Raw genomic sequence first — 25,822 nt, forward strand, 5'->3', positions numbered from 1 at the left:
CGATGCGCCGCGCGTCATAGTGGCTGAAATTGCTCTGGCCCGTGGCGCCCGGGTTGACGTCGGCGCCATCGAGCGGGTACGCCGCCTCCACCGCACCGTTCACGGTGCGGTTCTCCATAAAACAGTTTTGCGGATCGACCAAGAGGATCGCGTCGCGAGGGCCGAAAACCTGACACTGGCGCGAGGCCGAGAGAGCCGCGCTATATAGGCCGAGCATATCTGCCGCAGAAGCGTCAGCAGCGAAAGCGCCGGCACCCCAGAATTGAGGGCGTCGTGTAGCCCTCCTGTTGGTATGCCAAAAGCGCGCGCCGGCGCTGGAGAGGGGAGCTGAGATTCGCGCGGACGGTGCCCGGCGTCGTAACTACTGGAGACGCAAACGTTTTCTTTTTCGCGGGGCGGGGGCGCAGAGCCAAGGAAGGATTGGGAAGAGGGGGGAGTGAGGCCGGAGGACCCCACCCGCCCGCCCGCCCGCCCGCCCGCCCGCCCCCCTCGCCCGCGCACTGGCCACCGCCCTTCGCACACTGACATATAGGCGCTCGAGACCTCCTCTCGCTGCCTACTCGCTGCCTCGGGGAGGAGGGGTTTACGTAGGGCGCGCGCCACTGCGCTCGCCTTTCCCGAGGCCCCTCCCCGAAAGGCAAGTATTAGCCACACGAAACCGAAAATAAAATATTCTTAGCTTCAAGCCCCCCTCCGAGACTAGAGACAGTCACCACCCGTACACAGGAGAGATGGGAGTGCCCCCCGCCCCAATGGGGTTCCCTCCCGGAGACGGCTCCTTCCATGGCGTCTGCATGTATGCGCAAGGCAACGGGGCGACCAAGCCTCTGAAGCAGCACCACAGCACCCACTCCTTTGGCGACTCCGGCCACAACGACAAGTCCTTCCATACGTACTGCCAGTCTGAAATGGGACCAGGTTCATATAACGAGGGGTGCTTCCTGGGAGAGCCGACACCCTGCGACGCCTATCCATACCTGGGCAACAAGTTCTCGCGGCAAAGCCCACCGTACTCGGCGGAGACGGCGAACCCAGCTTACATTGGCACACGCCCAAACCCGACTGGGTACGACATGGCCGCCTGCAAGCCCGAGTCGGAGGGCGGGATGGGGTGCTGGAAGACGCTGTGCGTTGAGGAGGGATCTGACGGCGGCCCAGTTTCGCTGCCAGCGGACGCGGGCACGCCCGGCAAGCCAGCTTCCGGCAGTGGCTGCGAATAGATCGCCGCGCGCGTTGCGAGCGCTATCGTCAGCTCAGGTAGCTTGCCACATATGGCTGGATGCGCAGTGAAAAGTAATATATCTTTACTTCCAAAACCCGGACGTGCCTCCACCGGCACGCCGCTTCCGACAGGGTGATGGAAGGTTCGACGCACCCCCGGACTGGGAGGAGAAATCCCAGGAGCACGCTCCTGGGCACTCCGCCCCGCCCCCACTTGCCCTGACTGCACAGGATAGCGTGCCCCGACGAACGGCGACACATAGGGCGGGGGACACTGCGCCGGGGGATATGCCTAACTTTGGTGCTTTGTGTGGGTCGCGTTCCCATGGTAGTTGTGTGGCTGAAGCCCTCGTGCCGCTGGCGTACGTCCACCCCCCCTTCTCAGGAGGTGGTTCCCCCAGCGGCTGGCCCCTCGAGACTGTCGGTGCTTGGCGGGAGGAGGGGGAGAGGGAGGCCCGGTGGGAGGAGAGGGAGAGGGAGGCCTGGTGGGAGGGGAGGGAGAGGGAGGCCGCCTTGGGCTCTTCTCCTCCCCCCTCCCTAGGCTCTTCTCCTCTCCCCACCCTGGGCTCTTCTCCCCTCCTCCCTGGTACTCTCGGCCTGATTACCGGAGCGACTGCTGGAGCAGACGCTGGGGGACACTCACGCCCGGAGGCGGTACGCACGACCCGGAGGCGTGGGGATGGGGGGGGGGCGCGCCGCCGCCGCCGTGCCGCCTTCTCCCGCTTTGACCTCCCCCAGCTGCTTCTCCTCAAATCAACCTGTGAGCTTGCGAGGGCGGCGGGGGTGGGAGTGCTCTCGGGCGGCGTGTGCGAGAGCGCGCGGCGCGAGATCTTCTTCGCGAGGGCACGGTGGGTCGGGTGAGTATCTCGCGCGCTCGCACTATTTCACGTTATATGAGGCACTGCCCCTGACTGCCTTTGCAGAACCGCCAGCGGCGGTGGTCGAACCGGTTCGCGGTTCGAGCCGGGACCTTTTGGCTCCCGGCTCGAAACTCGGGTGGAGGGTTGCTTCGCTCTCGCGGAGCGAGCGCGGGCGCGCGGGTGCGTGTGCGCGTGCGCTGCTGCAAGGCGAGGCGAGGCGCGGCGCGGCGAGGCGCGGCGCGGCGCGGCGCGGCGCGGCGAGGCGGGCGGCGGCGGCGCGCGGTCGTTCCTTTTGCCCGGGTGAGGCGTGGCGAGCGCGTCGCGTGGTGATGACGCCGCACGCGGAGAAGCTCTTGGTGACCCACCGCGGTGGCAGCGAGCCAAAGCAAGCCACCTGCCGCACGGGTTGACCTCGAAAAAGATTTTTTTCGCTGGATGCGCAGTGAAGAGGTATCATGGTTCATGCCATCATCGGGGCACGCGCTATCGGGGAATCTCAACTCTCGCAGCACTGTCTCAGGGCGATGCCCGCCGAGGATGGGGGCGGGGCGCCGCGCGGGGGGGGGGGGGGGGGGCCTCTTTGCAGTCTCGGGGGGCCTGAACTTCAAACATACTTTCTCAGCACACACGCATAGGGCCATATGCTGTATGCCGTCAGGTCCGCCCGAGTGTTGCAAAAGGAACTAAGGCCTGGACGCGCTCCCCCCTCGGCTGCCGGGCGGCCTGGAGGTACGCAAGGAAGGCCCGACGTGGCTGGCGGGGACGCCCAAGTGGGCCGCGAGCAGAGCGCGAAGGCGCGCTGCCACCGCCGGGTAGTGCCGGATCAGATTGGCCGCGTCTGGCTCGGCTCCGATTGCGTGCGCGGTGGCCGGCGCGCCGCGGAAGAGGTCGGCGTGCCGAGCGCACCGGTCGTGCGGCGCGGCGCGGCGGAGAGAGCGCCACGCGGCGACGTAGTCTCCGGCGGGCCACGAGCAGCGGTGCCGCGTGCAGCGCAGCGGCTCGTGCACCCACTGCACGAGGGTCCACTCACTCGTGCGAACGGCGTGGCCGATACAGGGCGACGAGCGGACGTCCCAATCGTGCCCAAATTGCCACAGCGAGAAGACGGCGCGGCCGGCGGCGCGGCCGGCGGCGCGGCCGGCGGCGCGGCCGTTCGAGCCGTTTACGCGGCGGCGCGGGGGGAGTGTCGGCGAGGGGTGCCATGCGGGGTGGAGTCGGCCGGTGGCTGTCCGCGCGGGTGTTCGCACGGGTGTTTGCGTCGCTGCGCCTCGGCCCGGCACCCTGGCGGCTCTCGGCTGCCGAGGGGGGCTCGCTTGCCCGTGCCGGCGCGGCTTCTTTTGGCGCGGCGGTGCCGGGCGAGGAGAGAGGCGGCGGCCGCCCCGCGCTGGAGCAGGCCGGGAGGCGGCGCCTTGCTCCGCGGAGAGCAGGAGCGAGCGGCCGGCGAGGGCGGAATCCGACGGGTCGGGCGGCAGCGCGGCGGCGGCGATGAGCGTTGGGAAGACGTCGAGAAGAGAGCAGGGGGTGCCGACGGCTGCCCCCGCCGGAAGCTGGCGGTGGCCGGCGAGGAGGAGAGGGACGTGCGTGTCATGCGTCGCGAGCGAGTGCTTGCCCCACCCGCCCAGCTCGCCAAGCTTCCACCCGTGGTCGCCCAGCAGCGCCACGAGGGCGGCGCCTGCGGCGGGAGACGCACAATCTCCCACAATCTCCCACAATCTCCCACAATCTCCCGCAATCTCGTCGCCTGCGGCGGGAGACGCATCTCCCACAATCTCCCACAATCTCCCACAATCTCCCGCAATCTCGTCGCCTGCGGCGGGAGACGCGTCCAGCGCCGCCACCACGCGGCCCACCTACGAGCCGTAGGAAGCAACCCACCTTAATAGTGACTACTCCAACCTTCGTTCACACTTACTCAACCTCTTGATTAATAACTAAGCAATCGTAATTAATCACTCCTCAGCCTTAATTGAGAATGGCCCACCTGCGAGTCGACGAAGGAGACCGCCGCGGAGTACCCGAGCGCCAGCTTGCGCCCAAGCCCGCCACCCGCCGACAAGCGCGGCCTCCGCCGCTCCGCCAGCCGCTGGCCGTAGTTGCCGTAGATCTCAGTCAGCCCCTCTTGCAGCGAGCGGCCGGTCAGCAGCGACGCGTTTGCGGGCGGGACGGTGCGGGCGGGCAGCGGCGGCGGCGAGCGCTCGGCCGCTACCCAGAAGGGCTCCGGCGCGATAAAGGGGAGGTGCGGGCGGATGAAGCCGACGGCGAGTAGCCACGGCCTCCGCTGCAAGGGCGACGTCAGCGCGCTTATGGCGTCGACGGCGCGAGCCGCGATCTGCTCGTCGGTGTGCCGCCCCGTCCTGGTGGCAGGAATTCACTAATCACGAACTGATGCATTAATGACCGCTCGTCGGTGTGCCGCCCCGTCCTGGTGGAGTTAGTCATTCACTCACTCGTCACTGTGTCAACCATTTAATCCGTCCGTCGGCGATGTTCGTCCCTGCTCCCCTCTCGAACAGCGGCGCCCGCCACTCCGCCGTTGGCGAGTGGCGGAGGCGGTAGCCGTTGTACTGCCAGCCGACGCCTGCGGCGCACGGCCCTCGCACCCCGCGGCAGGTCATGTTGTCGGCAAACTCGTCCTGCGTCGACGAGGGCACGGCGTCGAGAAGAGAGCAGGGGCTTTGCCCGAGGCTGCCCGAGGTTTGCCCGAGGTTTGCCCGAAGTTGCCCGAGGTTGCCCGAGGATGCCCGAGGTTTGCCCGAGATCGCACCTGGGTCGACCACGAGGCCACGTCGTCGAGCTCCTGGTGGAAGACCTGCTCGCAGCTTTCTTTTTATTAACTAACGAACGCACGAACGAATTAAAGCTCCTGGTGGAAGACGACGTGGCGGCTTTCTTTTTTTGGTCGCCGTAGTCCGGGTTTCGGAGGCGAGAGTACTGTAGCTGCTAGTGGACGACCTTGCCATGGGAGACCGCGAGGTAGCCGGCGCGGCGGAAGCGCTGCGGCAGCGTGACGACATCGGGGATGTGATCGCGCACCTGCAGTGCGGCTGGGTGTGCTGTCTGAGCGCTTGTGAGCTGTGATGAGGGTCGGCGCGCGCGCGTGTGTGTGTGTGTGTGTGTGTGTGTGTGTGTGTGTGTGTGTGTGTGTGTGTGTGTGTGTGTGTGTGTGTGTGTGTGTGTGTTCGTCCCGCAGGCAGAGTTTGTAGTCCGAGCCGAGCTACAGCTGCAGAGTGCTACACGGGTGAGCGTCTCGCGTCTAGGCTGAGTCGCATGAGTGAAGAGGTCGACGACGCCCGTCTGGTGCCTGCGGTGAGAGCAGCCACAAATGAATTGTGGGTCGAGAAGCAGCAGTCTCAAATGCTGAGTGAGGAGTGAGTGCAGTTTGCGCATCTGACGGCTGGTGCACGGTGTACGGCCGGTGAGAAGCGCGGCACGCGACGGGTTGCAGTTTGCCACCGCGGCGTGGGCGTTGGTGAAGGTCACGCTGCGTCTCGATAGAGCGTCGATGTGCGGCGTCCTCGCCCATTCGCGGCCGTATGCGCCGAGGTCAGGCCGGAGGTCGTCGACAATGACCAGCAGCACAGAGGGCCGCCGGAGGCCGGTGCTGGAGTTGGTCATCTGGGACGTCGCAGTGCTGCTCTCATGTGACAGGCACTGAAGCTGCAACGCTCGGGTGGATGGGCGAGACTGGACAATGTGCCGAGCAAAGTGGCCGAGCAGAGTATAACAGGACCCAGGTACCGACTGGTTTGCTGTTCTGCGCTGTCTGGCGGACGCCTGTATGCCATGCACGCGGACCACGCTTGCGTGGATACGTGGCTGGCAGGCTGACCCGTGTGCGGGGTAACCCGCGCACGGGGAAGCTTCACGGGTTCGAGCCGTCAAACATTGAGCAGCGGAGGTGAACGGAAACGGCTACGTTTGGGCCGAGAGCTACGGCGGCCGCCCCGGCTGGGTTCTCTGCATAGAGTAGGGCCAGGAGCCGCCGGCGTCAGGCGTGCGAGGCCCGGCTCTTGCGCACAGAAGCGAGCGGAGCGAGCCGAAGAGAAAATTTGAGGGGTACTTGCATGTAGAGCTCTACGTCCCTGTCTTGACTCTTGAGCTTTTGACAGCAGGACACGAGTGTTATACACAGTCGGCACGTATTCCGTTCCGCGCGTGCCCCGCTGAATACAAATACCGTTCGGCTGATTTATAAGATCCGCGAGACCTCGAGAGAGTAGTGCCGAAGGCGCTCTTTTTGATCGCAGCCTACATACAGCTCGGCACGTTCCCCTCCACCCAGGCCGACGGTTCCCCTCGACGTCGCCAGGTCCCTCGCCTTTCCCGTTCCGCTCGCGCTGGCCCCGCCGTATCGACGCACATATGGCCGCGGGGAGCTGCACGCCCGAGCGGCGCGACGCATCTCGCTCGCGCAACCCGCCGCTCCCTCTCCGCTCCCACCATGCGATGCGCTTCGCTTGGCGCCCGAGCGGCTACGCCCCTCTCGGCCTCACAATGCCTGCCACCTCGCGTTCGCAGGTGAGGCTGCTGCCATCGAGGAGCCGCGAGACGCGGCCGCTGCAGCTCGTTTCCCACCCATACACCGAGCGAACCCGCCCGATAGCCCCCACTCTTTTCCGGCGAGAGAGCGACGCAGCCCGCTTGCTTGCCAATCGCTGCCCGGCTCCAGTCCGAGCGCCGAGGACACGAGAGAGTGTGCCGGTCGTCGCGACGCTAACGCCGCGGCGTGCTGCCCGTAGGTGCTCTGCCGGCCAACGCCCGCTCGCTCGCTCGCCGCCCGGCTCCAGTCCGAGCGCCGTGGACGCGTGAGAGTGTGTCGGCAGCTATCACGTTGTCGTTGCGACGCTCACGCCGCGGCGTGCTGCCCGTAGGCGCAGCTCTACTCTCTCAGGCTCGAACCTTCCCGGTCAAGTCAAGAAGCCCAGTCTCCTCTCCTGCTGCGGCACGCGGGCGCGTTGATTTCTTTCTGTCTTTTTAGGCGAGGTTGCCCGAGATTGCCCGAGATTTTATTATATGCCTTCATAGCCCGCATGATCCCTCATAAACAAAGGACATCTTCTTTGACTCTCTTTCACACGGTTGTGATTGCGTAGGCGTGTTCCTTCCGCTGCGCTGCCGCTGCACGCGCAGAGGTTCCGAGATCTACCCGAGATCCAGCCGAGACCGACACAGGATTGCGTAAATACGCCCTCACTCATTAACGCGGAACGCTCTCCCGTCTAATTAGGGACTAATCACAATTTACTATTAGGGACTAATCACAATTTAGTCACACGTGTCAAGTCTGTGGCAGTTAGCCATTCTCAGTAACAGGGCGCCTATGACTAATTACTACTTAATCATTCATTCTCACTCATTCAAAAGCCGCGGCTGTGGTAGATGTCATTCAATTTCACTCGTCATTGACAGGTTGCGCCCTCCACGCTCGTGCGCCTATGACTACTTCCTACTTAATCATTCGTTCTCACCCATTAACAGGGTACACTCTCCACGCACATCTCATGCGCCGATGCCGAGTTACTTAGTCATTCATTCTCACTCGTTCACAAACTTCGGCTGTGGTAGTTACTCATTCATGCACTCCACGCTCGTGCCGATGGCTAATTTCTACAGGCACTCATTCTCAGCCGATCACACATGGTACGCCCTCCACGTCTCGTGCGCCTGTGACTTCTAAGTACCAAGATGGCGCTGGCTGGCCTCTTCAACCTGATCATTGCCTGAGAGCTTCCCCGAGATCATCATAGTACTCAGTCCGCAGTCGTTTATCTGCAGTAATCGACCGTACTAGCGTGAAATCCGCAGTAGTCGACAGTAACAATGCGCAGTCTGCAGCAGTAGTCGCACAAGTTGGTGCAACAGCTGCAGCGCTCATAATAATCAATGGTCATTAATATGTAATTGATAGCATGCAGTAGTCCACAGTAACAGCGTGTAATCAGCAGCCGACAGTAATAATGCGCAGTAGTCCGCTGCAGTATATCGCAGCAGTAGTCGCACAAATTGGTGCAGCAGCTGCGCTGTACTGGGCGCCTCATAATAATCAATGGTCATTAATATGTAATAATAATCAATGGTCATTGATATGCAGTAGTCCATAGTAACAGCCTTTAATCAGCAGCAGCCGACAGTAATAGTAATGCGCAGTGGTAGTCGCACAAATTGGTGCAGCAGCTGTAGCGCTGTACTGGGCGCCTCTTAATAATCAATAGTCATTAGTTTTAATTGATGCAGTAATAGCGTGTAATCAGCTTCAGTCGACAGTAACAATGCGCAGTAGTCCGCAGCAGTAGTCCGCAGCAGTAGTCCGCAGTAATCGACCGTACTAGCGTGATATGCAGTAGTCGATAGTAAGAATGCGCAATCTGCAGAAGTTGGTGCAGCAGCTGCAGCGCTGTACTGGGCGCCTCAATCTTAATAGTTATTTGATGGTTGCTTTTATGGTTGCTTTTATGTGCTCTGCAGGACGCGCGCCGAGAGAGGCGCTACATGGTCGACTTCAATGAGAGCGAGGGCGAGTCGGCTTTCTTGGTTGTGAGATCAACAAAGGGGGTCTGGTTCGACAACCCCCACGTGTTCCATCGGAGCCTCGCAAAGGTGCCAATCAGCTTTTGTTTCGCGGAGGGGGCCCAGGTTCAGACCGAGCTCGGGCCAACGGCTTCCGTCAAGGTCGGTGGCTACTTCGCTTCCAGTGCGGAGTATGAGGAGTGGTATCAGCGCCGCCGCGCGAGCCTGACGCTGCCGCCTTCGCTCGGAGCTGAGGTGCGCACGCGCACGCCAGGATCGGCATTGTCCCTGCGGTGTCCCCGTCTCCAAACATTTACATTTACGTTTCTCCCTCACGCAGGCGTGCGGCGTCAACGACGACGTCGTCGTGAAGGAGGAGGCCGTCGCCGGGGAAGCCGCCTCCGACGAGGCCGTCGTCGCCGAGGAGTCCGCCACCGAGGAGGCGACCATCAAGTCCACCGCCGCCGAGGTGTCCGCCTCCCAGGAGGCGCCCGTCGCCGTGGCGCCCGTCGCCGAGGAGGCCGTCGCCGAGGAGGCTGCCAAGGAGGTCGAGAAGCCGGCCAAGACCGTTTCCAACACGCCCGACCCAGCGGTGAGCGCGCCGCATTCTCTCCTGGCACTCCTCGCTCTCCCACCGGTAATACACCGGTAATAATCTCCCTTCCCGTGTGCCCCTATCGCGCTTGCAGGACACCACCTACTACCCGGGCCTGCCCACGCCGATGGCGGCGGGGAAGAGCGGGCCCGCGTCGCCCCGCAGCGGCTCCGGACCGGGCTACGTGGACGGCGTCGAGGCTGCAGTCCGCCGGCTGGGCGAGAGCGTCAGCTACCAGGCTACGCCCGCCGACGGCAAGAAGTCGCCGTCGCCGGGAGTCCCCACCTCCGGCGGCATTGCGCCCGTGGCGCCCAAGCCCCTTGGCGCGGTCGCGGGCGCGGGGCAGGCTGAGGCCGAGGCCGCCAAGGAGCGCGAGCACTGGGAGGGGCGGCTCAAGAAGGCGAAGGCCGCGCTCGATCTCATTGCCGAGCAACGGGAGAAGTGGGCGGACTTGCAGTCGCGGCGCTCGAGGAAGTGCCGGCGCAAGGCCATGCGCTGCCGCAACAACCCCAAGTTTGGCAAGGCAAAGGGCAGGCGCAAGTCTGGCAAGGCAAAGGGCCGCGGCCGCGGCTCGCACCGGCGACCGAAGCCGCGCGGCGGGCCGCAGACGCCGCCTTGCAAGTCGCCGGACCGGCGCCGCGAGCCGCAGACCACGTCCGGCAAGGCGCCATTCGCCGTTGGCACGTGCGGCGCCGGCGCTGGCACATGCGGCGCCGGCGGCCGCGCCGGCCTCAAGGCGGCGGCCGACTGCGTGCGGGGCGGCTACACGAAGGCCGAGGGCGCCCTCCGGTGGCTGCTCCTCGTCTGCATGCCCGCCTTCGGCCACTGCGCGCCCGCCGTGCCTAGCCCGACGGCGGTGGCCTCGTCCTTCTCGTCTGCCGTCGCCTCGGCAGCCTCCGTCGCCTCGGCGGCGTCCTCTGACTTCTCATCCGGCGTCGCCTCCGCGGCGTCCTCGGCCTTCTCGCCCGCCGTCGCCTCGACGGCGTCCTCGCTCGTGAGCTGCTCGCCGCTTCTCATGCCCGCAATCGTGCTCATCCTCCTCGCCATCGCCTGCGGCGCCATCGGCACGGTGATGTGGCGCCGCAACTCAAAGGCCCGAAGACGGCCCGACCGCCCGACCGACCCGAAGACGGCCCCAACCGGCGTCACCACAAACGCGCAAGCTCTCAAGCCGGTCACCGAAGACGCGCCGGCTCTCGAGCCGGTCACCGCCGGCGGCGCGCCGCTGCCGTCGATCAAGGAGCTTCCAGCGGCGAGCGCCGCGCACTCTGCGCCGCGCGTCTGCCAACCCACTCCTTCACTTGCACCCCGCTTTCATTGCACGTAGGGCGACGCCGACTGGACCGTCTCGGCCAAGGAGTCTCCGCCAGCGGAGAAGCTCGCCCCGGCGGTGAGCGCCTCGCACGCTGCGGTTGTAGTTGCAGAGCCTCAACTATTGACGCACCCACCGCTTGCGCGTGCGCCCAGGGCATCCCCGACAGGACCACCCCGTCGAACCCGCGCCGCAAGAAGGGGCGCAAGGGCGCGTCCGCCCCGATCGTCCGCACCAAGAGCATCGCCCCGGTCGGCGGCAACAACCGGTTCGGGGCCCTGATCGGAATGGACGGCAACGAGGGCATCCTCGGCGGCACCGGCAAGGTGCCCCGCGGCTCCACGCCGTCGACCACAGACTCGGTGCTCGCCGCCTGCATACATGCGGCCTCCTCCCCCGCTCGCCGCTCATCCGCCAGTCTCCCGCCCTCCTGTTCAGGGCGCGACGGCCAACGTCGAGACGACCACGATTACCACGCCGGAGGGCTCCGTCTCTGCCTCCGGCTGGTTCTCTTGGCCCAAGTTCTGCCCCTCCTACTTGCTCCGCCTCTTTGGCATCCTCGCGCTGCTCTGCCTCGGAACCGCGTTTGCGCTCTCCTCGTACTCTGCCACCTCCGCGCTTCTCTCCTCGCGGTGGCACGAGTCCCCGACTTCCTTTCCCGCAGTCACAACGCCGATCGCGCTGGCATCGCTTAACGGCTTCTGCGAGATTGGCGGCGACGACACCAGCAATTCGTTTGCTGCCATCGCCTCTTCGGACAGCGTGCCCGCCGACCACCCGGTGCTTGCTCGCTCGCGCTTGCTAGTACCCGCACCGCGCCAGCTCGTGACCCACAGCGCTGTTCAGGGCGGGCACGACGAGGGGCGCTCGTTGGAAGCACTGATGGACGACGTCAACGAGGCGGTGGGCGAGCCGTTGCACCTGATTGGCCAGCCGCCGGCGTCCATCATCAAGGACGTTTACGAGAAGCAGCCGGTGAGCGGCCCTCGGCTGTTTCTGTGTGCGAGCCGTTGTAGCCCGCTGACGGATTGCCTGTGTGTTTGCGTGTAGGGCGAGGCCGACTTGGAGACCGTCCCAGCCTCGCGCAACAGCACGGAGCGCAAGGGCGAGCCCGAGATCGACTTTGTCGGTCCCGTCTACAGCAACAGGACGGGGATCATCGCTCGGGGGCGCGACACCGTCCTGCCCGTGAACGACACGTCGCCCAAGTTGCGGCCCGCCGACGCTGGGAAGCCCGGGATGGTGCGGAAGCTTGTTGAGGCTGGCCTCGCTGGGGCCTCCGTGCTGCTCGGGCGAGCCGGCATGAAAATGACCGCCTCACTCGTCTGGCGCGAGACCCCACCACCACTCTTCCTCGACCAAACCCCATCCGCAGACGGCCGCCGCCGCTTCCCGCAGCTGGCCGTCCGCCCCGTGCCGCCGGCGCTGCCACCTCCGTCTCCGCCCTCGTACGTACCCTCCCTCCGCTGGTGGTGCTGCGCCTCTGCGGCGGTGCTGCTCCTCCAACCGTGCGGCGCCTGCTGGCTGCTGCTGGGGCAGCGGGCGCCGCGCTCCGGTGCAGCCTCGGGGCAGCGAGCCAGCAAGGCGGTCCGTCCTCTCCTGAGCAAGAGTCGCGGCTTGGTGGCTTTGCTGCTGCTGCTCTCCGCCCTCCCCGTGGCTCGGGCTGGGTGCGCCTACAGTCCGGCTGAATTGGACATTATCCTCGAGAGCTGCCCTAACAGCTGTGGTAGTTGTGCTCTGTCGCCGTCGCCCGAGCCGTCGCCCGAGCCATCGCCCGAGCCGTCGCCCGAGCCGTCGCCCGAGCCGTCGCCCGAGCCGTCGCCCGAGCCGTCGCCCGAGCCGTCGCCCGAGCCGTCGCCCGAGCCTTGCCCCGACTGCCAAGAGCAGTCGCCGCCGCTGCCGCGGCCGCCTCCGCCCTCGTACCCGCTCGCATACTACACCATCACCACGACGCCGGGATCGTACCCTAGCGAGGTGAGCTGGGACCTCCGCTGCGGTTCACCTCGTGAGGATGTCCTCTCGTCGGCGCCCTACACCGGCTTAGACGAGTGTGGGCTCTGCCCAGACTTCCAGGCCGAGTACGGCGTCTCCCTCTCGCCCGGCGTCGAGTGCGAGCTCCACATGTACGACTCGTACGGCGACGGCTGGCAAGGCGCTAGCTGGTCGGGCCTCGGGCAAGAGGGCCTCACCGTTGCCTCTGGGTCCGAGGAGCGGAGGTCTTTTGTTGTACCGTTTGCGCCGCCCTCCCCGCCGCCATTGGCGCCGTCGCCGCCGCCGTCGCCGCCGCAGCTGCCGCCACCGCCGCTGCCCCCGCTCGTCCCCGGCGAGGCCCTCGCCCGCACGCCTCAAGACATCCGGGACGAGATCAACATGGCCGTGGACCAGGGCCGCAACGCGAGCGTCTACGTCCCGCCGGGCGCCCGCCTTGCCTTTAGCAGCAACGTCGCGTGCAGCGGCGACATGCTCCTCTCGGTCCGGAGCAGCGGGGAGGGCGCGACGCTCGACGGCAAGAAGATCTCCCGCATGTTCTACATCTCGAGCGGCTGCAGCCTCTACCTGGAGGCGCTGCACTTTGTGGACGGGGTTCATCGCCCTGCTGATGGGAACGGGAATTGCGCTGCGGCTCTACTACTGGCGAACCGCGTCACCGCGCCCAAAGCTGTGGGCGGAGGCGGCCCTCGGCCTCCTCGACCTCACGCCCGCCGGCTTGGTGCTCATTTTCTGCTTCGTGCCCTCCATCAGCGCCTCCATCTTCCGCTCGTGGTCGTGTCAGGCGCCTCCAGCCGATGACTGCCGTTGCTCACGCCGCCCCTCAGGCAGTGTGCTGCTGATAGGCCTACACCATCTCTCCGCCGAACGAGCCCCTGGAGCAGGTCTCCTACATGCGGCAGGACGCGAGCGTCGAGTGCGGCACCGACGATCACGAGTCGATCAAGAATCTCGCCATCGGCTTCATCGTCCTCTGGCCCGTCGGCTCGCTGGTCCTCTTCACGTCGCTCCTCGCCGCCTGCTACAAGCCGCTGCAGGCCAAGTCGCCGAACGCTCTGACGCGTGCCACCGCCTTCCTCCACCGGGAGTACGAGAAGACCTGGTACTGGTGGGAGGCGGTCGAGCTGGCGCGCAAGCTCGTGCTCACGGGTTTCGTGCTGCTGATCCCCGAGAAGAACGCCTTTCTTCGCCTCGTGGTGGCGACCCTCGTCTGCTCGTGCTACGGCTTCATACTTTCCGCCGTGCGGCCGTACAAGCGGGTCGAGGACAACTTTCTAGCCGTCGCCACGAGCCTCGCGCTCCTCCTCCTCTTCCTCGGCACCAACTGGACCACCATCTTCCTCGGCATCGAGGAGCGGTACCAGGAAGCCGACCCCGCCGATGTCCTCGGCTTTGGCAAGCTCAATGCGATCGTGGACACGATGATCGTCCTCGTCGTTTTTGCGCTCGTGGTCTTCTTAATCGGTGCCGTCGTCGCCGCCCGCCGCGTCGCCAAGGTCCCCACAGTGCGTCTCGTCTCGACCAAGCAGCCCCCCGAGCTGAGCATCGGGACCGGCATCACGTGGCACCTGTTCCTCTCGCACATCTGGTGCGTCGCGCAGCTAGGAGGGTGATCAAGCCAGGCCGCATCCAACTCCAACCCCCTAACCATGCAGGTCGACCGGTCAAGACGCCGTCGGAAACATCAAGAGCGAGCTCCAGCTTCTGGTGCCGGGCCTCAAGATCTTTCTCGACGCGCGCACAGGCTCAGCCGCGCTGCTTTAGCTACACACAGCCCTTCTGACGCACCGCGGAGTGTGCGCACAGGTAGATGATCTCAAGGATATTGGGTCGCTGGAGGAGTACATCCAGCACTCGCAAATGATCCTCTTCTTCCTCTCGTGTGGCTACTTCCGCTCCAAGGCGCGCTCTCGCCGCCCTGTCCCGCGCTCGGGATCGTCTGGCTCTCAACGCACCCGAGTCTGCTGCGCCCCTCGACACTCCCCACGGCTCACCGCCCGCCTGCTTGCGTGCCACCAGAACTGCCTCCGCGAGATCCGCTCGTCGCTCGAGATGGACAAGCCGATCGTCCTCGTCCAAGAGGCGGACCCTGCAAAGGGCGGCGCGACGCTGCAGGCGCTGCGCGGCGAGTGCCCCGAGGACCTGCAGCCGGACATCTTTGAAAAGGGCTGGGCGCACACCATCTACATGCGAATCCAGGAGTTCCAGCGCGTCTCGCTCAAGACCATCGTCGAGGCGCAGCGGGACACAGCCGCAGCCTTCTCGCCCCTCCCGAGACCTCAGCCCCGGCACCCTTGAACCACAGGCGGTGCTGCTCTGCTCGCCCAACTACGTGAACCAGACCTCCCTCCCGCTCTGCGTGCCGGGCGAGCCCGAGAGCCAGCCGCTCGCCTTTGCCAAGGAGACCATGCTCTGGGCCTCGCCGGCCAACGCGGGCGCACAGCTCTTGGCTGAAGAGATTGCCACCACTTTTGCCGGTCTCACCGTCTCCACCGCCGAGGCGCCCGGGCCAGCGACCCACATGCTGCTCTACCTCAACGAGGACAGCTTCAGCGACGAGCGGCTGGCCGAGCAGGTCAAGCAGGCGCGCAAAGACAAGCTGAAGATCGTCATGGCGCACGAGAACGACCCGGACCGCGGTGGCTGCCTCTTCTCGAAGTTTTTCGAAGTCACCCCGCAGGAGCGGGCTGGGGTTGGGTCATGATGCACTCAATCTAGGCGCTTAATCGCCCCCCCCATACGCGTGCCCTTCAGGAGCTCATCGCCGACGGACTCTACAAGGACCTCGCGCGCTCGTGCTTCCCGGGGCGCCACCACCCGGCGCGCGCTTTGTCTCCCCCACATCTCGCCTTGCGCATCGGCGGTACTCACCAGCCAGGGCGCTCCGGTCCGCAGGTGTCGCTCGCGCTTCTGGCAAAGGACCTCGGCGCGACTCCCGCTCGGTCGCGGGCGGAGCTCCTCGTCTCGGGCAGCATCGCCGAAGCAGGGGACCTCATTTCCGGTGGCATTGGCGAGGGCAGCACCAGCGTCGCAAGCGTGAGCCGCCTCTCGGCCAGCATCGCCGAGCACGGCAGCCGGCTCTTCCTCAAGATCAGCCGCCGCAGCTCTGCGACGGCAACCACCGCGGGCGACGGCACTGGAGGCGAGGCGACGGTCTCGGTGGACGCGGTGGAGGCGGCGGCCTCGGCGGAGGCGGCGCAGGAGCATGTTTGACTTCGGCGGCCGCACTCACGGCAGACGCCACAGCACACAGACGCCAAGCATCTTGAGCAATTCACATGAACATGAGCAGGGGCGCCAGCGACCCGCCAGGGAGGAGGGGTGGGAGGCGTTTGCCGCGTCGGCGATCCCCACGGGTCTGGGTCCAGTGATTGGGGCTTTCTAGGGAGGGGGATTATGCTCAGCAGAGGCGCCGTGGCCGTAGTTGCCTGCTCGAGGCGTCTCTCGCGCGCGCGCCGGCCAGCTGGCGGGCGGCCAGCGCTGGGGTCCTAGATTGGGAAGGGTTGAGGCAGAGGGGAGACGAAGAGGGTGCTGCGTGCGCACACCGCGCGTCGTTGCATCTACTTGAGCGTGCCCCGCGGGAGGTCTCCCACATTTTCCCTCGAAAAGTGTGCGAAAAGAATTTTACAACACTCTCTCGCACACGGAGCCACACGCACGATTCACACAACAGGCGCGGACGACGGCTTCTAATTTGTTGTAAAATTCTATTAGTGAAGCCGTCGTCCTCACAGAAGCCGCCGTCGGATTCGCAGTCAGAAGGCGGATGGTCGAATCCGCGAGCACCGTGGTGCTCGCCGAGAGCAGGACCATCCCCATCATCTTCCGACTCCATCCCCTCGCCCCCCCGTCGCTCCCGCCGCGCCCCCCGCCGGCGTTCGTGGCGGGACTTCCCGCCCCCTCCCCCGCCAGCACCGCTCCGCAACTCCTCCAGGTCCTCCTCCCAGAGGAGCAGCCGCCCCTCCCTCACGCAATCCTCCCACCCTGGGAACGGAGCAGACCACGCCCGGACCCCACGCCCGGCATGCCGCACAACTCCTTCCGCTCCCCCGCCTTGAACTCCGCCACGAGCGCCGCGACCACCTCGTCACGCTCCTCGATCGAGAGCCGCCGTTCACGTGGCTGGGTTCACAGCGATTGTAGGAAATGACCACTTGACGGTCGCGGCCTTCCGACTCGCGCCTCGCTGCACCCACGACGGCGGCCTCGGGGCGCGCATGACCGAACGCGCTTGCGGCGCCGCCACGCCGTCCTTTCACATCGGTTTTTTGGTTTCGAAAATTCTTTTTGTCTAGCACGCGCCAGTTCGCACCTGTGTCGAGCCTATCTGCTGTGAGAGAGAGTTCTTTTGTTTAAATTCTTTTGAACCGCATCACAAGTTCGGCTGCCGACAGACAAGATTGTCCCTTAGTCGACAGCACCCGCCTTTGGACGGTGCTCTGACTGGCTTTGAGAATATATTCTTTTCTTTTTTGGTTCACATGGCTAGAGGTTGGCCTCCCACCATTGTGAACTCATACCTTTTCGGGCAAACCATCAAGCTGCTTACAAGCTGCATGTCGATTTCGACTTGACGGCAGCACATGAAGGCATCACGATTCACGATTCACGTCTCCATGCTGCCGTCAAGTTGGAGCCAGTCTGCGGCGACCACAGCGCTCAGAATACAGAAAGGTACATAGCGAGCTTTTCAGAGTCAAGCGATTGCGCGAAATCCCACACACCACACTGGTGGATTTTGGTACACAACGCAACGCGGCCTCACGCGGGGTAATCGTGGCTGCGGTCGCGGGGAGGGCGAGTGGCCCCTTCGCTTCTGCGAGAGACAGGAGCTCGGGTGACGTTCGCCGGCAGCGGCGCGAGAGACACCAACTCTGCACATGTGACGTTCGCCGGCTGCAGGATACTGCGCATGGCACGGTCCGGGAAAGGATTGGAGGCCTTCGAGTGTAGCCCAAACATAGGTGGTAGGCCCTGTCTCTTGCGGATCTTGGGCGGCACGAAGACGTCGTCCAGCGTCCACTCGCGTTGGTACCTACTCGCCATCAACTTGCGCGCGACGGGGGAAGAGCAGTCTACCACAGGTGACATACAGCCGTGATTATTGAAGCCGTCCGCTGGCGCAACCAGCTTGAGACCGGCTCGGCCTCGAGATCCTCCTCTCCCGGGCACAGGCCCGAAGGCCTTGGTGAAGACAGATTGGTAGCACGGAAACGCCACGTTCGCGGGGCGCCTCGGGCACGACGAATTCCCTCCAGGGCCGAGAGCGTAGCCACGCGCGATCACCTCCATCAGCGAGCCATTATCGGTGCATGACCAGGTGTAAGCCATCGTCAGCTTGATCCATAGGGGCAGCAGGAACTCGAGCATACGTGGCGTGCGACGCACGAAGATCGCGCCGTTGTTCATGATCTGGTGGTGGTCGGTCATCACCAGCTCACTCGCGTCGTCGAGCCACTCGGAAAGCGGGCGCTCGTGGTTGACCAGATACACGTCGGCGTCGAAATAGATCACCCACCTGCAGCTCTCGTCTCGTAGGCGAGCAAGGATGGCCGCGGGTTTTGCAGTTTGAGCCGCTGGCTTTGAATCGTCCAACCACTGCGCGAAGATGCGGTAGCCGTGCCGGCCAGCATAGCAGCGCTGCGAAGCGACCTGCGAGGCATATTTCTTCGCCACAGCAGGTCCAATCATTGTCAGCATGCAGATCGATGCCGGAGCGACCCCTGTGTCGTCGGAGCTTGGAGCCCTGGTGCTGTCTGCCGACTCGCTGGAGCTCCAGCGGGTGCGACTCCGTCCAAGTGTGCCGGATGCAGCCGAAGCGCGCACAACACAAAGCAGCGCGAGGGTGCGCCATGAGAGTCGAGCCATACGGCGGCAGCGCAAGGGTACGAGCGCAGGGAGAGAGGGATGCGCTGGGCGACGCGGTGAAATCGCTGGTCGATGGCGTGCAAAGATCTTTGCCGGTGTGCCGTCGGACCCCTCGGGGGCGGGGCGCATGGGGGCGTTCGTCGCTTGCGGCAACACGCTGCCACGCGCCCGCGAGACGGTTCTGGGCGTGGAGGGCGGGGACAGGGGTGGGAGGGTGGGACGGTGGGATCCGCGGACGGGGACCGGGACGGTTGAGGCTGTCAAGGGCCAGTACACGGACGCAGAGGGGAAGTGCCATGTGGAGGCGTTGCTCTTCGAGGAGTTCGGCGCAATGAGCGCGGGGGTGGAGGAGCTGCTGATGCGGGTGGCTGAGGTGGCGGGCCGGAAGCTCACGTGGTGGCAGTACGACCAGACGTCGTGGTCGGCGCGCGAATGGATGCCGTTTGCGCTGCAGCGACTGTCGGTGCAGCTCTGGGTGGCGCTCGCGGACGAGGCACAGCGCGCCATTGGTGCGGCGTCGCGCGACCGCGAGGGACCGCGGGGGAATGCTAGTGGGATGGGGGGCTCTGAGGGGAAGGGAGCGGGGGGCGCCCAGTAGGGCGCCGGCACCCCAGCGTAGAGGGCGTCGTGTAGCCCTCCTTTTGGTATAACAAATCTCGCGTCTGTGATCAAAATCGGCGGGCTTTCGACGCTGTTCACGCGATCGGCTGTGGTTACGCCCCGCGCATAGGACAACAACGTCTGTCCCACACACGCACAGACGCGCACATACATCATGCTCGGGCACCCACCCAGCACAGTGTAGTCGTGGTGTGAGCACACAAGCAAGTACTAGCAGAGTGCACACCTGCCTTGGCGGGTGAGGGTCGTAAGCCTCAACGACGCCCTCGCGAGTGGCAGGTGCTGCAATCATGTTGCTGAGCGCTCCCGCGGCATGCTCCTTCTGCCTCTCAGTCCCATCGCGAGCCAGATATACCAGGGACATCTCACATCTCACGCCTGCGGCTTGAATAGGTACCATGATGGGCAGCATCCCGGGTGGACCATGCGGTGTGTGACGTGATAGGTGAGCCCTTGATCGCGTACGAATTGCTCGAGTGCCGCCTTCACCCCGCCCGTTCTGCTCGCCCGCCAAGTGTCTGGACCACCGTTTGTCAGCCACGGCCACTCAAAGTCATGACCGGCGATCAGGCCTCCCGGGCGAAGCTTTGGCCAGTACATGCGCAGGTCTTCTTGCACACCACGGAAGTAATGGTCGCCATCGATGTATACAAAGGCGAGCGACGAGTCCGTTATGTGCGCTGCCGCGTCTGCCGATAGCATTCGCAGCTGACGCACCTTGCCGCTGTAGCGCGCGTGGCGAAAGTGTGTCCTCACCGAGCAGAGCTGCGATCCAAGGTGACTCTGGTCCGTCATGGTGACCAATTTGGCGTTCTTTCCAAAGCGCTGTGCAGCAGTGACCTTGTCGAACCATGGATCCACCTGGGTGTATTGCGTGCAGCCACGCCAGCCAGCGAGCACCATAGAGGAAAACTCTCCGTCTGCCACGCCGACCTCGACTGCGGCGCCGCGGACGTCCACCGCAGCGAGGAGCCACGCAAAGTCGTTGCGGGAGGACAAGGTTACGCGACCTGCTATGACATCTGATAGCAGTTGTGCACGGTCCTCCGGAAGGCTGCACGGAGGCCACGCCGTCATTGCTAGGCGACTGCTCTTGTATGTCTTGGAGGACTCATTTGAGTGCGTGCGACAGCGCGCATGGCGTGCACAGTACCAGCCACGTTCAGCATCAATCCGATGGTCGAGGCACGGCCGGTCAATAGGTCCCGGTGGGTAGGGTGAGGGGCATGATGCCGGCCAGTTCCAAGGCTGTGGCCGCTCGCGAACCAACCATCTTTGCCACGCATGATCTGCAGGCAATTTTGGCGACGGAGCGCACGAGCCGCCGTCGGTGAGCGAGCACGGGCTGCTGACGTTGACGGTCTGGAGCGGCGCCGCTGGGTTGCCGCATACGCCCTTCAAGAAGAAGAGGGTCACAAAGCCGACTCGGAGAGCGCACGCGCTGGAGAGCAAGGGTACGGAGATCGCTGCGTGGCTGCGGCCCTCCACGTTCTTGACCTGCCCACGCAGCAGCGGCTCAAGGCATGCTGCGAGGAGCAGCGCCAGCACGGCCGCCCAAGGGTGGAGAAAGAGCAGGGACCGTCGATCTGTGAGAGGGCCGTGGCGTTCGTGAAGCTCTCCTCGAGTGAGGGGTCGCCGATCTTGGTCGCGATGTGGAAACGGGGCCGACGGTGTGGGAGCGGGGAGCGAGGGCGGGGCGAAGGGGGGGCGAGAGTGGGTGGAGGGCGGCGCAGGGACGGGCGGCGGAGCAGGGACAGGCGGGAAGGGAGGTGGGTAGGGCGGCTAGCAAGGGATGCTGTAGAGAGCAGAGAGTCGCACACGTTTGTGGCCGTCTCGTCGGCCTCGATCTTGGAGAGAGAGAGCCGCGGCGGTCGTGCAGCCCGTCGTGTTGCTCGTGGAGCCCGAGCCCTTGATCGGATCCAGCTCGGCATCGGCCGCGGCGCCGATGGGCTTGAAGGTAGCTGGGGCGGCCGCGCGAGAGGCGGCGTGCGAGGGCGTCGCGAGAAGAGCGAGGGCGAGCATGACGGCGGCAGAGATATGCACGATATGAGATGCAGAAAAAAACGCCGCAAATTCTGTGGTTCAGGGCGGCTCGCACAGTCTGAGTTGGCAAGGTAAGGGGAATGATCAGAATGGCAAGGCTCGGAATGCGTTCTCAGAACGTTCAGAACACCGGCCGCTGGGCCCGCCTGAGGCGCTGAGACCCGGAGCCTCTCTCTCGGCACTAGCAGCAGACAGAGGGCGGGGTAAGCCGTCATTGCCCGGCGCTGCTTGCAGCGCTCTGGGTGGTAGTGGCGGCGCTCCAAGAGTGGTGCTCTTGGGAAGAGGTTCCTCCTTTCCGCTCCCCCCCCGCAAGGCGCGAGACACAGGCACAGGGACAGTGACGCGGCTCATCAGTCCTCCCTCAGCCCGACCTCGGACGGAAGACTAGGGATCCCTACAAAGGTCGCAGGAATGATCAGAACGGCATCCAGGCGGCACCGGCCCTACGACTCGGACCGTGCCACAGCCCATCCCCCCAAGCGCCAAGGCAGCCCACCGCCCACCGCCCGGCCCCAGCCGGTCCGACCTCTTCACACGGCGACGATTGCGCCGCCGGCCGCCGCTGCCAGGGCCGCCGCCTCCGTCGGCGCCAGAACAGGCTCGAACAGCAGCCACGACTCGTACTCTGCCGACGGCGAGCCGTCGTACATCGACGACTCGAGCGAGAGGTCCGTCGCCGCGCCGTTGTCAACGTCGAACTTGGCGACGAAGTTGACGCGGTCACGCTCGATCGTGCGCCGGCCGTCGTTCACCTTGGCCGTAACCGTGCCCACGCACCAGCCGTAGTGCTCGAAGCGGACCATGATGCGCTGCTCGATGAGCGCGTCGCTGGCCGGGTTGGTCGGGTCGAGCTGCTCCTCCGTCGGCGAGGCCGCGACAACCTTGAAACCGTCCGGCACGAGCAGCGGCGCCTCCACCATGCCCAGCACGTCCCCCGCGTCCTCAAAGGTCACGAGTGGCTCCTCATGCTCCGCTTCGGGTATTTTTCGGGGATACCTGAGAATTCTCGGGTATATACCCGGGTTTTACCCGGCCGGCCACCTGGGTCGGTCCGAGAATGTTCCAGGAATGATCAGAATGGCGAGGGCCAGAACGTGTTACATGTACTAGTCAGAACGGACCCCAGTTGCCGATCCTGCCAACTCAGCGCACAGTAGTGTGTGTGTGTGTGTGTGTGTGTGTGTGTGTGTGTGTGTGTGTGTGTGTGTGTGTGTGTGTGTGTGTGTGTGTGTGTGTGTGTGTGTGTGTGTGTGTGTGTGTGTGTGTGTGTGTGTGTGTGTGTGTGTGTGTGTGTGTGTGTGTGTGTGTGTGTGTGTGTGTGTGTGTGTGTGTGTGTGTGTGTGTGTGTGTCACGTCACTGCATCCCCTGCCTCGCCTGAGTTGGAAGGAGATGGGAAGATGGAACAGCCCGAGGGAGAAGCGGAACGAAAATATATCCTCCTTTCCGCCGCCCCCCTCCCCGCTGCCCCCGCCTCCGCCGCCCCCCGCCCCGCCCCCCTCCTATCCGCCGCCCCCCCCTCCACCGCCCTCCGCTACGCCGCCACTCCCCCCACCACCGCCCTCTCCACCGCCCTCCCCCACGCCGCCCCCCTCTCCGCCGCCCTCCCCCTCGCCACCTCCCTCTCCGTCGCCTCCGGCTACGCCACCGCCCCCGCTGCCGCCGCCCTCCCCGCCGCCACCCTCTCCGCCTTCCCCGTGGCTGCCGCCGCTCTCCCCTCCGCTACCAAGCCCCTCTCCCTCGCCTTTGCCTCCCCCGCCGCCACCGCCGCCCTCCCCGCCACCTTCGCCGCCGCCGCCCCCTCCTCTGCCGTCTTCCCTACCACCACCCTCCCCTTCGCCGCGCCCCTCCCCACCTCCAGACCCTCCCTCCTTGCCGTCACCGCCAACGCCACCGCCGCCCCGCCTTTGGCCCGGGCATGTGATCAACCTCGTCGACGACGAGAGCGACGGAAGCGAAAGGGACGAGGCCCTCCTCCGCCGCCCCCCTCTCCGCCTGGCGACGCGAGCGCACTTCCGCGCGACGAAGCAACTCGGGGCGGGCGCGGTGCTCGGCATCGACGTCGTCCACAAAGCCGTCGAGCTGCACGACCAGGCGTGGCTCCACGAGGCGCAGGGCTACTCAACCACCCCAAGGGCGCCATCACCCTCGCCACGCGCTGCGTCGGCGTGGGCCCTAACTCGGTGTGCATCTACCACCGCGCGAGGCTACCAGGATGCGTCCCGTGCGACATCGGCGAAGCGCGAGTGCCACGCACGCTGTCGCTCTTCGAGCACCTCAGTGGCACGCACTGGGACGGGTGCAACTACGGCGGCTGGTTGGCCACGGGGCACGCATCCCTCAACACCCACGTCACGGACATCGCCCGCGCCTTCGGCGCCTCGGCAAAGGTCATGGAGGTGAGGCTCGGCTGCAGGGACCCGACGCGGGCGCACGATCCGGACACCAACCCGTACCAGCGGGGCGACGGCGTCTTCGGCAACTATGCAGAGTCGGCACGCGCCGTGGTGTACGACGGCACGTGCGTCACCGCGGTGCACCACGACAGGCTGCGCCCGCTGGCGAGCGGCAAGCACCTAGCCACCGACTACGCCGAGGCGACGAAGCGGAAGGCCAAGGCAGCGGCGTGCGACGCCAAAAACTGCGACTTTATGACGTGGGCGGCGAGCACGCGTGGCGGCATCGGGCACGAGGCGGCGACGTGGTTCAACACCAACTTCGACATCAAGGCCGCTAAGGCAGCCTCCGATAGCGAACGATGGCGGGTCAGTAGCGAGCGCAAGCGCTTCCTGCAAGTGCACTCGACCATCGTCGCGAGGCGCAACGCCGCCATCTTCGACTACAACGCGTGGCCGAAGATGGGCGGCGAGATGCCGCGGGCGCCTCGGGTGCAATACGAATAGGGACGGGCGAGGGAGGAGGGGCGCTGACCACGGGCGACTACGCGTCGAAGGTTCGACGACGACTACTCGCCGCCTGGGTCGTTTGGGGCGCGCGGCTCCGTCGAGGACCGGGCGCGCCCCCTACCCGGCGCGGCGTAGGTCCCACTCTGGCGAGAAGAGGGGAGGCACGGTCGACAGCCCGATCCATCAACTACACTCATCTTCTGGTGCTTGGCCCCGTGCAACAGCGGTCCGGCAGGCTGCCCCCAAGGCCCCCCGGGCCGCTGCGGGTTTGGGAGTTATGCTTAGGCACAGCTTCGGCGATGGCAGCCCCTCTCTGGGGTGTTGCATAGGCGGGGAGTCTCCCCCGCTGGTCTCCTCCTTCCCATTGTTTTCTTTTCTTTTGAGAGCAGGACGCCGGGTTTGTCTTGTATGTGCATGTCGGGCCTGGGTGTGTGCGAGGGGCAGAGGGGCGGGGGCGTGCAGGGCAGAGGCCCAACGTCGGGCGGCTTGTCGGGGTCCGGAGAATTCGAGGGGGGAACGAGGAGGGGGGAATGGGCGGTCGGCGTCGAGTAGAGCGACAGGTGCGTACGGGGTAGCCGTCACTTTCCCGCCTCGAAAGGGCGGGGCTGTCCCGGAAAGTGAGAAACGCCGGGCAGCGTGACGCATTACTGAACCCTCCCATACGTGCTCGTGCTCCTCCTTTGCTGTCCCATCTCCCCATCTCTTTCCCGCCTGGGCGGGGCGGTGGGCGGGCGCGCGGTGCGGCGTGGCGTGTGCGTGTGCGCGACTGCGACGAAGGACCGCTCGCAGAGGACCATTGGGTTTGTACTATTAACAACGAAGGCGCTCTCAAAAATATATTACACCAAAAGGAGGGCTACACGACGCCCTCTACGCTGGATTCGAGGTTTGAGGGGGGTAAGGTATGGTCGTCACGGATCCGGCGCTGCGACCATACCCCCCCACCCGCGTGGGACGTCGCCTCCGGCCAACAGGACCATACCCCCCCTCCCACCCCCCCGGATCGAGCTGACCGCGGGATCGAGCAGACTTTAATGGTCAGGAATGGGACTTCCCAGGCTCATAGTAGGTCACCGCTGTCATAGATGGGCCAGGCAGTGCCAGGATGCGTCCCGCTGGCCCACAAACGAATTCTGACGTGTTTACGGTCTGTGCTTGTCCTTGTGCCACGTGCGTTTCGTGCGTCTTGGGCCCGGGATTGTGTTTTTGCGTGAATCGACAATCGTGCCGGTGCTTGGGTCCGGGGTTGTGAGACTTGTGTTTTTGTGTGTCTTTATTACGTGAAAACCCGCTGTGGGACCCGGACGCCACACGGCTAGATTTCATGGCGGGCCGCCTAAGCCCTGGGGTCAGAGTCAGAATCGGTTGGGTGGCCGCGGAGGGCGCGGGCTTCGCTTTCGGGGGCGGTCAGGGAGGGGTCGGGTCGCTGCAGGGCGGGAGCGCGAGGCGGTGCGGGCCTCAGGCCTGGGCCACCCGAGAGGCTTCAGCATCTGGGTGCGGCGGCGGCGGGAGGGCCAGGGCGGGCCGGGCCGGTTGAAAGACAAATTCTTTTGTAAAATTCTTTTGCGAGAGGGAGTTGTGTTTCTTAAATTCTTTGCGAAGCTGCTGGCGCTTCGCCTTCGGTGCTCGGACGCGCTCACCATTGTGGTCGTTCAGGGCGGCCCTCCTACCGCGCGCGCGCGCGCGCACACACACACACACACACACACACACACACACACACACACACACACACACATGACAGGCCCCTGTTACTGCTCACCTCTCTCTCCCTCTCTCTCACACACGACTCCCTGCCGGCTCAGATGGTGAATTCTGAACTTTCACAGTGCAGGCGACGCGCAGGCAGGGCTCACCCCTTCATAGGCCCCAATGCATCGCGCGGTAGGCGAGGCACGACGT

At 65.1% G+C, this 25,822-nt stretch overlaps 5 protein-coding genes across 5 annotated transcripts; 2 read left to right on the forward strand and 3 right to left on the reverse strand.

Annotated features, from left to right (window-relative positions):
- Positions 1-2,680: 2,680 nt before the first annotated feature.
- Positions 2,681-5,723, reverse strand: EMIHUDRAFT_470309 (hypothetical protein). The gene is made up of 8 exons (XM_005769603.1): positions 5,485-5,723; positions 5,349-5,382; positions 5,034-5,114; positions 4,846-4,890; positions 4,536-4,714; positions 4,063-4,435; positions 3,868-3,931; positions 2,681-3,753 (listed from the first exon to the last, which is right to left on the reverse strand). Exons 1-8 carry the CDS (start codon positions 5,694-5,696, stop codon positions 2,765-2,767), a joined length of 1,977 nt encoding a protein of 658 aa, XP_005769660.1. The 5' UTR covers positions 5,697-5,723; the 3' UTR covers positions 2,681-2,764.
- Positions 5,724-13,880: 8,157 nt separating this feature from the next.
- On the forward strand, positions 13,881-15,701 carry EMIHUDRAFT_445249 (hypothetical protein). The gene is made up of 8 exons (XM_005769604.1): positions 13,881-14,072; positions 14,140-14,221; positions 14,294-14,386; positions 14,504-14,719; positions 14,790-15,164; positions 15,239-15,304; positions 15,380-15,432; positions 15,508-15,701. The coding sequence occupies exons 1-8, from the start codon at positions 13,906-13,908 to the stop codon at positions 15,695-15,697; spliced, it is 1,242 nt and encodes a 413-aa protein (XP_005769661.1). The 5' UTR covers positions 13,881-13,905; the 3' UTR covers positions 15,698-15,701.
- Positions 15,702-17,143: 1,442 nt separating this feature from the next.
- Positions 17,144-18,184, reverse strand: EMIHUDRAFT_244241 (hypothetical protein; the record flags this gene model as incomplete). The annotated part of the gene is made up of 2 exons (XM_005769605.1): positions 17,144-17,244; positions 17,365-18,184. The coding sequence occupies 2 exons, from the start codon at positions 18,182-18,184 to the stop codon at positions 17,144-17,146; spliced, it is 921 nt and encodes a 306-aa protein (XP_005769662.1).
- On the forward strand, positions 18,183-18,950 carry EMIHUDRAFT_118641 (hypothetical protein; the record flags this gene model as incomplete). Its single annotated transcript, XM_005769606.1, has 2 exons — positions 18,183-18,266; positions 18,438-18,950. The coding sequence occupies 2 exons, from the start codon at positions 18,183-18,185 to the stop codon at positions 18,948-18,950; spliced, it is 597 nt and encodes a 198-aa protein (XP_005769663.1).
- A 2,322-nt stretch (positions 18,951-21,272) lies between these two features.
- EMIHUDRAFT_370049 (hypothetical protein) lies at positions 21,273-21,950 on the reverse strand. The gene is given in 2 exon segments (XM_005769607.1): positions 21,273-21,323; positions 21,338-21,950. 1 exon segment carries the CDS (start codon positions 21,934-21,936, stop codon positions 21,547-21,549), a length of 390 nt encoding a protein of 129 aa, XP_005769664.1. The 5' UTR covers positions 21,937-21,950; the 3' UTR covers positions 21,273-21,323; positions 21,338-21,546.
- Between the last annotated feature and the right edge of the window lie 3,872 nt (positions 21,951-25,822).

Source organism: Emiliania huxleyi (genome assembly GCF_000372725.1).
Source record: "Emiliania huxleyi CCMP1516 unplaced genomic scaffold EMIHUscaffold_414, whole genome shotgun sequence".
Classification (NCBI taxonomy): Eukaryota; Haptophyta; order Isochrysidales; family Noelaerhabdaceae; genus Emiliania; species Emiliania huxleyi.

Excerpts from the sequence above, each read along its gene's own strand:
- EMIHUDRAFT_470309 (XM_005769603.1), bottom strand. The coding sequence starts at position 5,696 with ATGACCAACTCCAGCACCGGCCTCCGGCGGCCCTCTGTGCTGCTGGTC. Across the intron at positions 5,383-5,484 it reads CTTCTCACCGGCCGTACACC|GCACCAGACGGGCGTCGTCG; the intron begins GTGCACCAGCCG and ends CTCTCACCGCAG. Across the intron at positions 3,754-3,867 it reads CGACGAGATTGCGGGAGATT|GCGCCGCCCTCGTGGCGCTG; the intron begins GTGGGAGATTGT and ends CTCCCGCCGCAG.
- EMIHUDRAFT_445249 (XM_005769604.1), top strand. The coding sequence starts at position 13,906 with ATGATCGTCCTCGTCGTTTTTGCGCTCGTGGTCTTCTTAATCGGTGCC. Across the intron at positions 14,387-14,503 it reads GTGGCTACTTCCGCTCCAAG|AACTGCCTCCGCGAGATCCG; the intron begins GCGCGCTCTCGC and ends GCGTGCCACCAG. Across the intron at positions 15,165-15,238 it reads TTTTCGAAGTCACCCCGCAG|GAGCTCATCGCCGACGGACT; the intron begins GAGCGGGCTGGG and ends CGTGCCCTTCAG.
- EMIHUDRAFT_370049 (XM_005769607.1), bottom strand. The coding sequence starts at position 21,936 with ATGGTGGAGGCGCCGCTGCTCGTGCCGGACGGTTTCAAGGTTGTCGCG.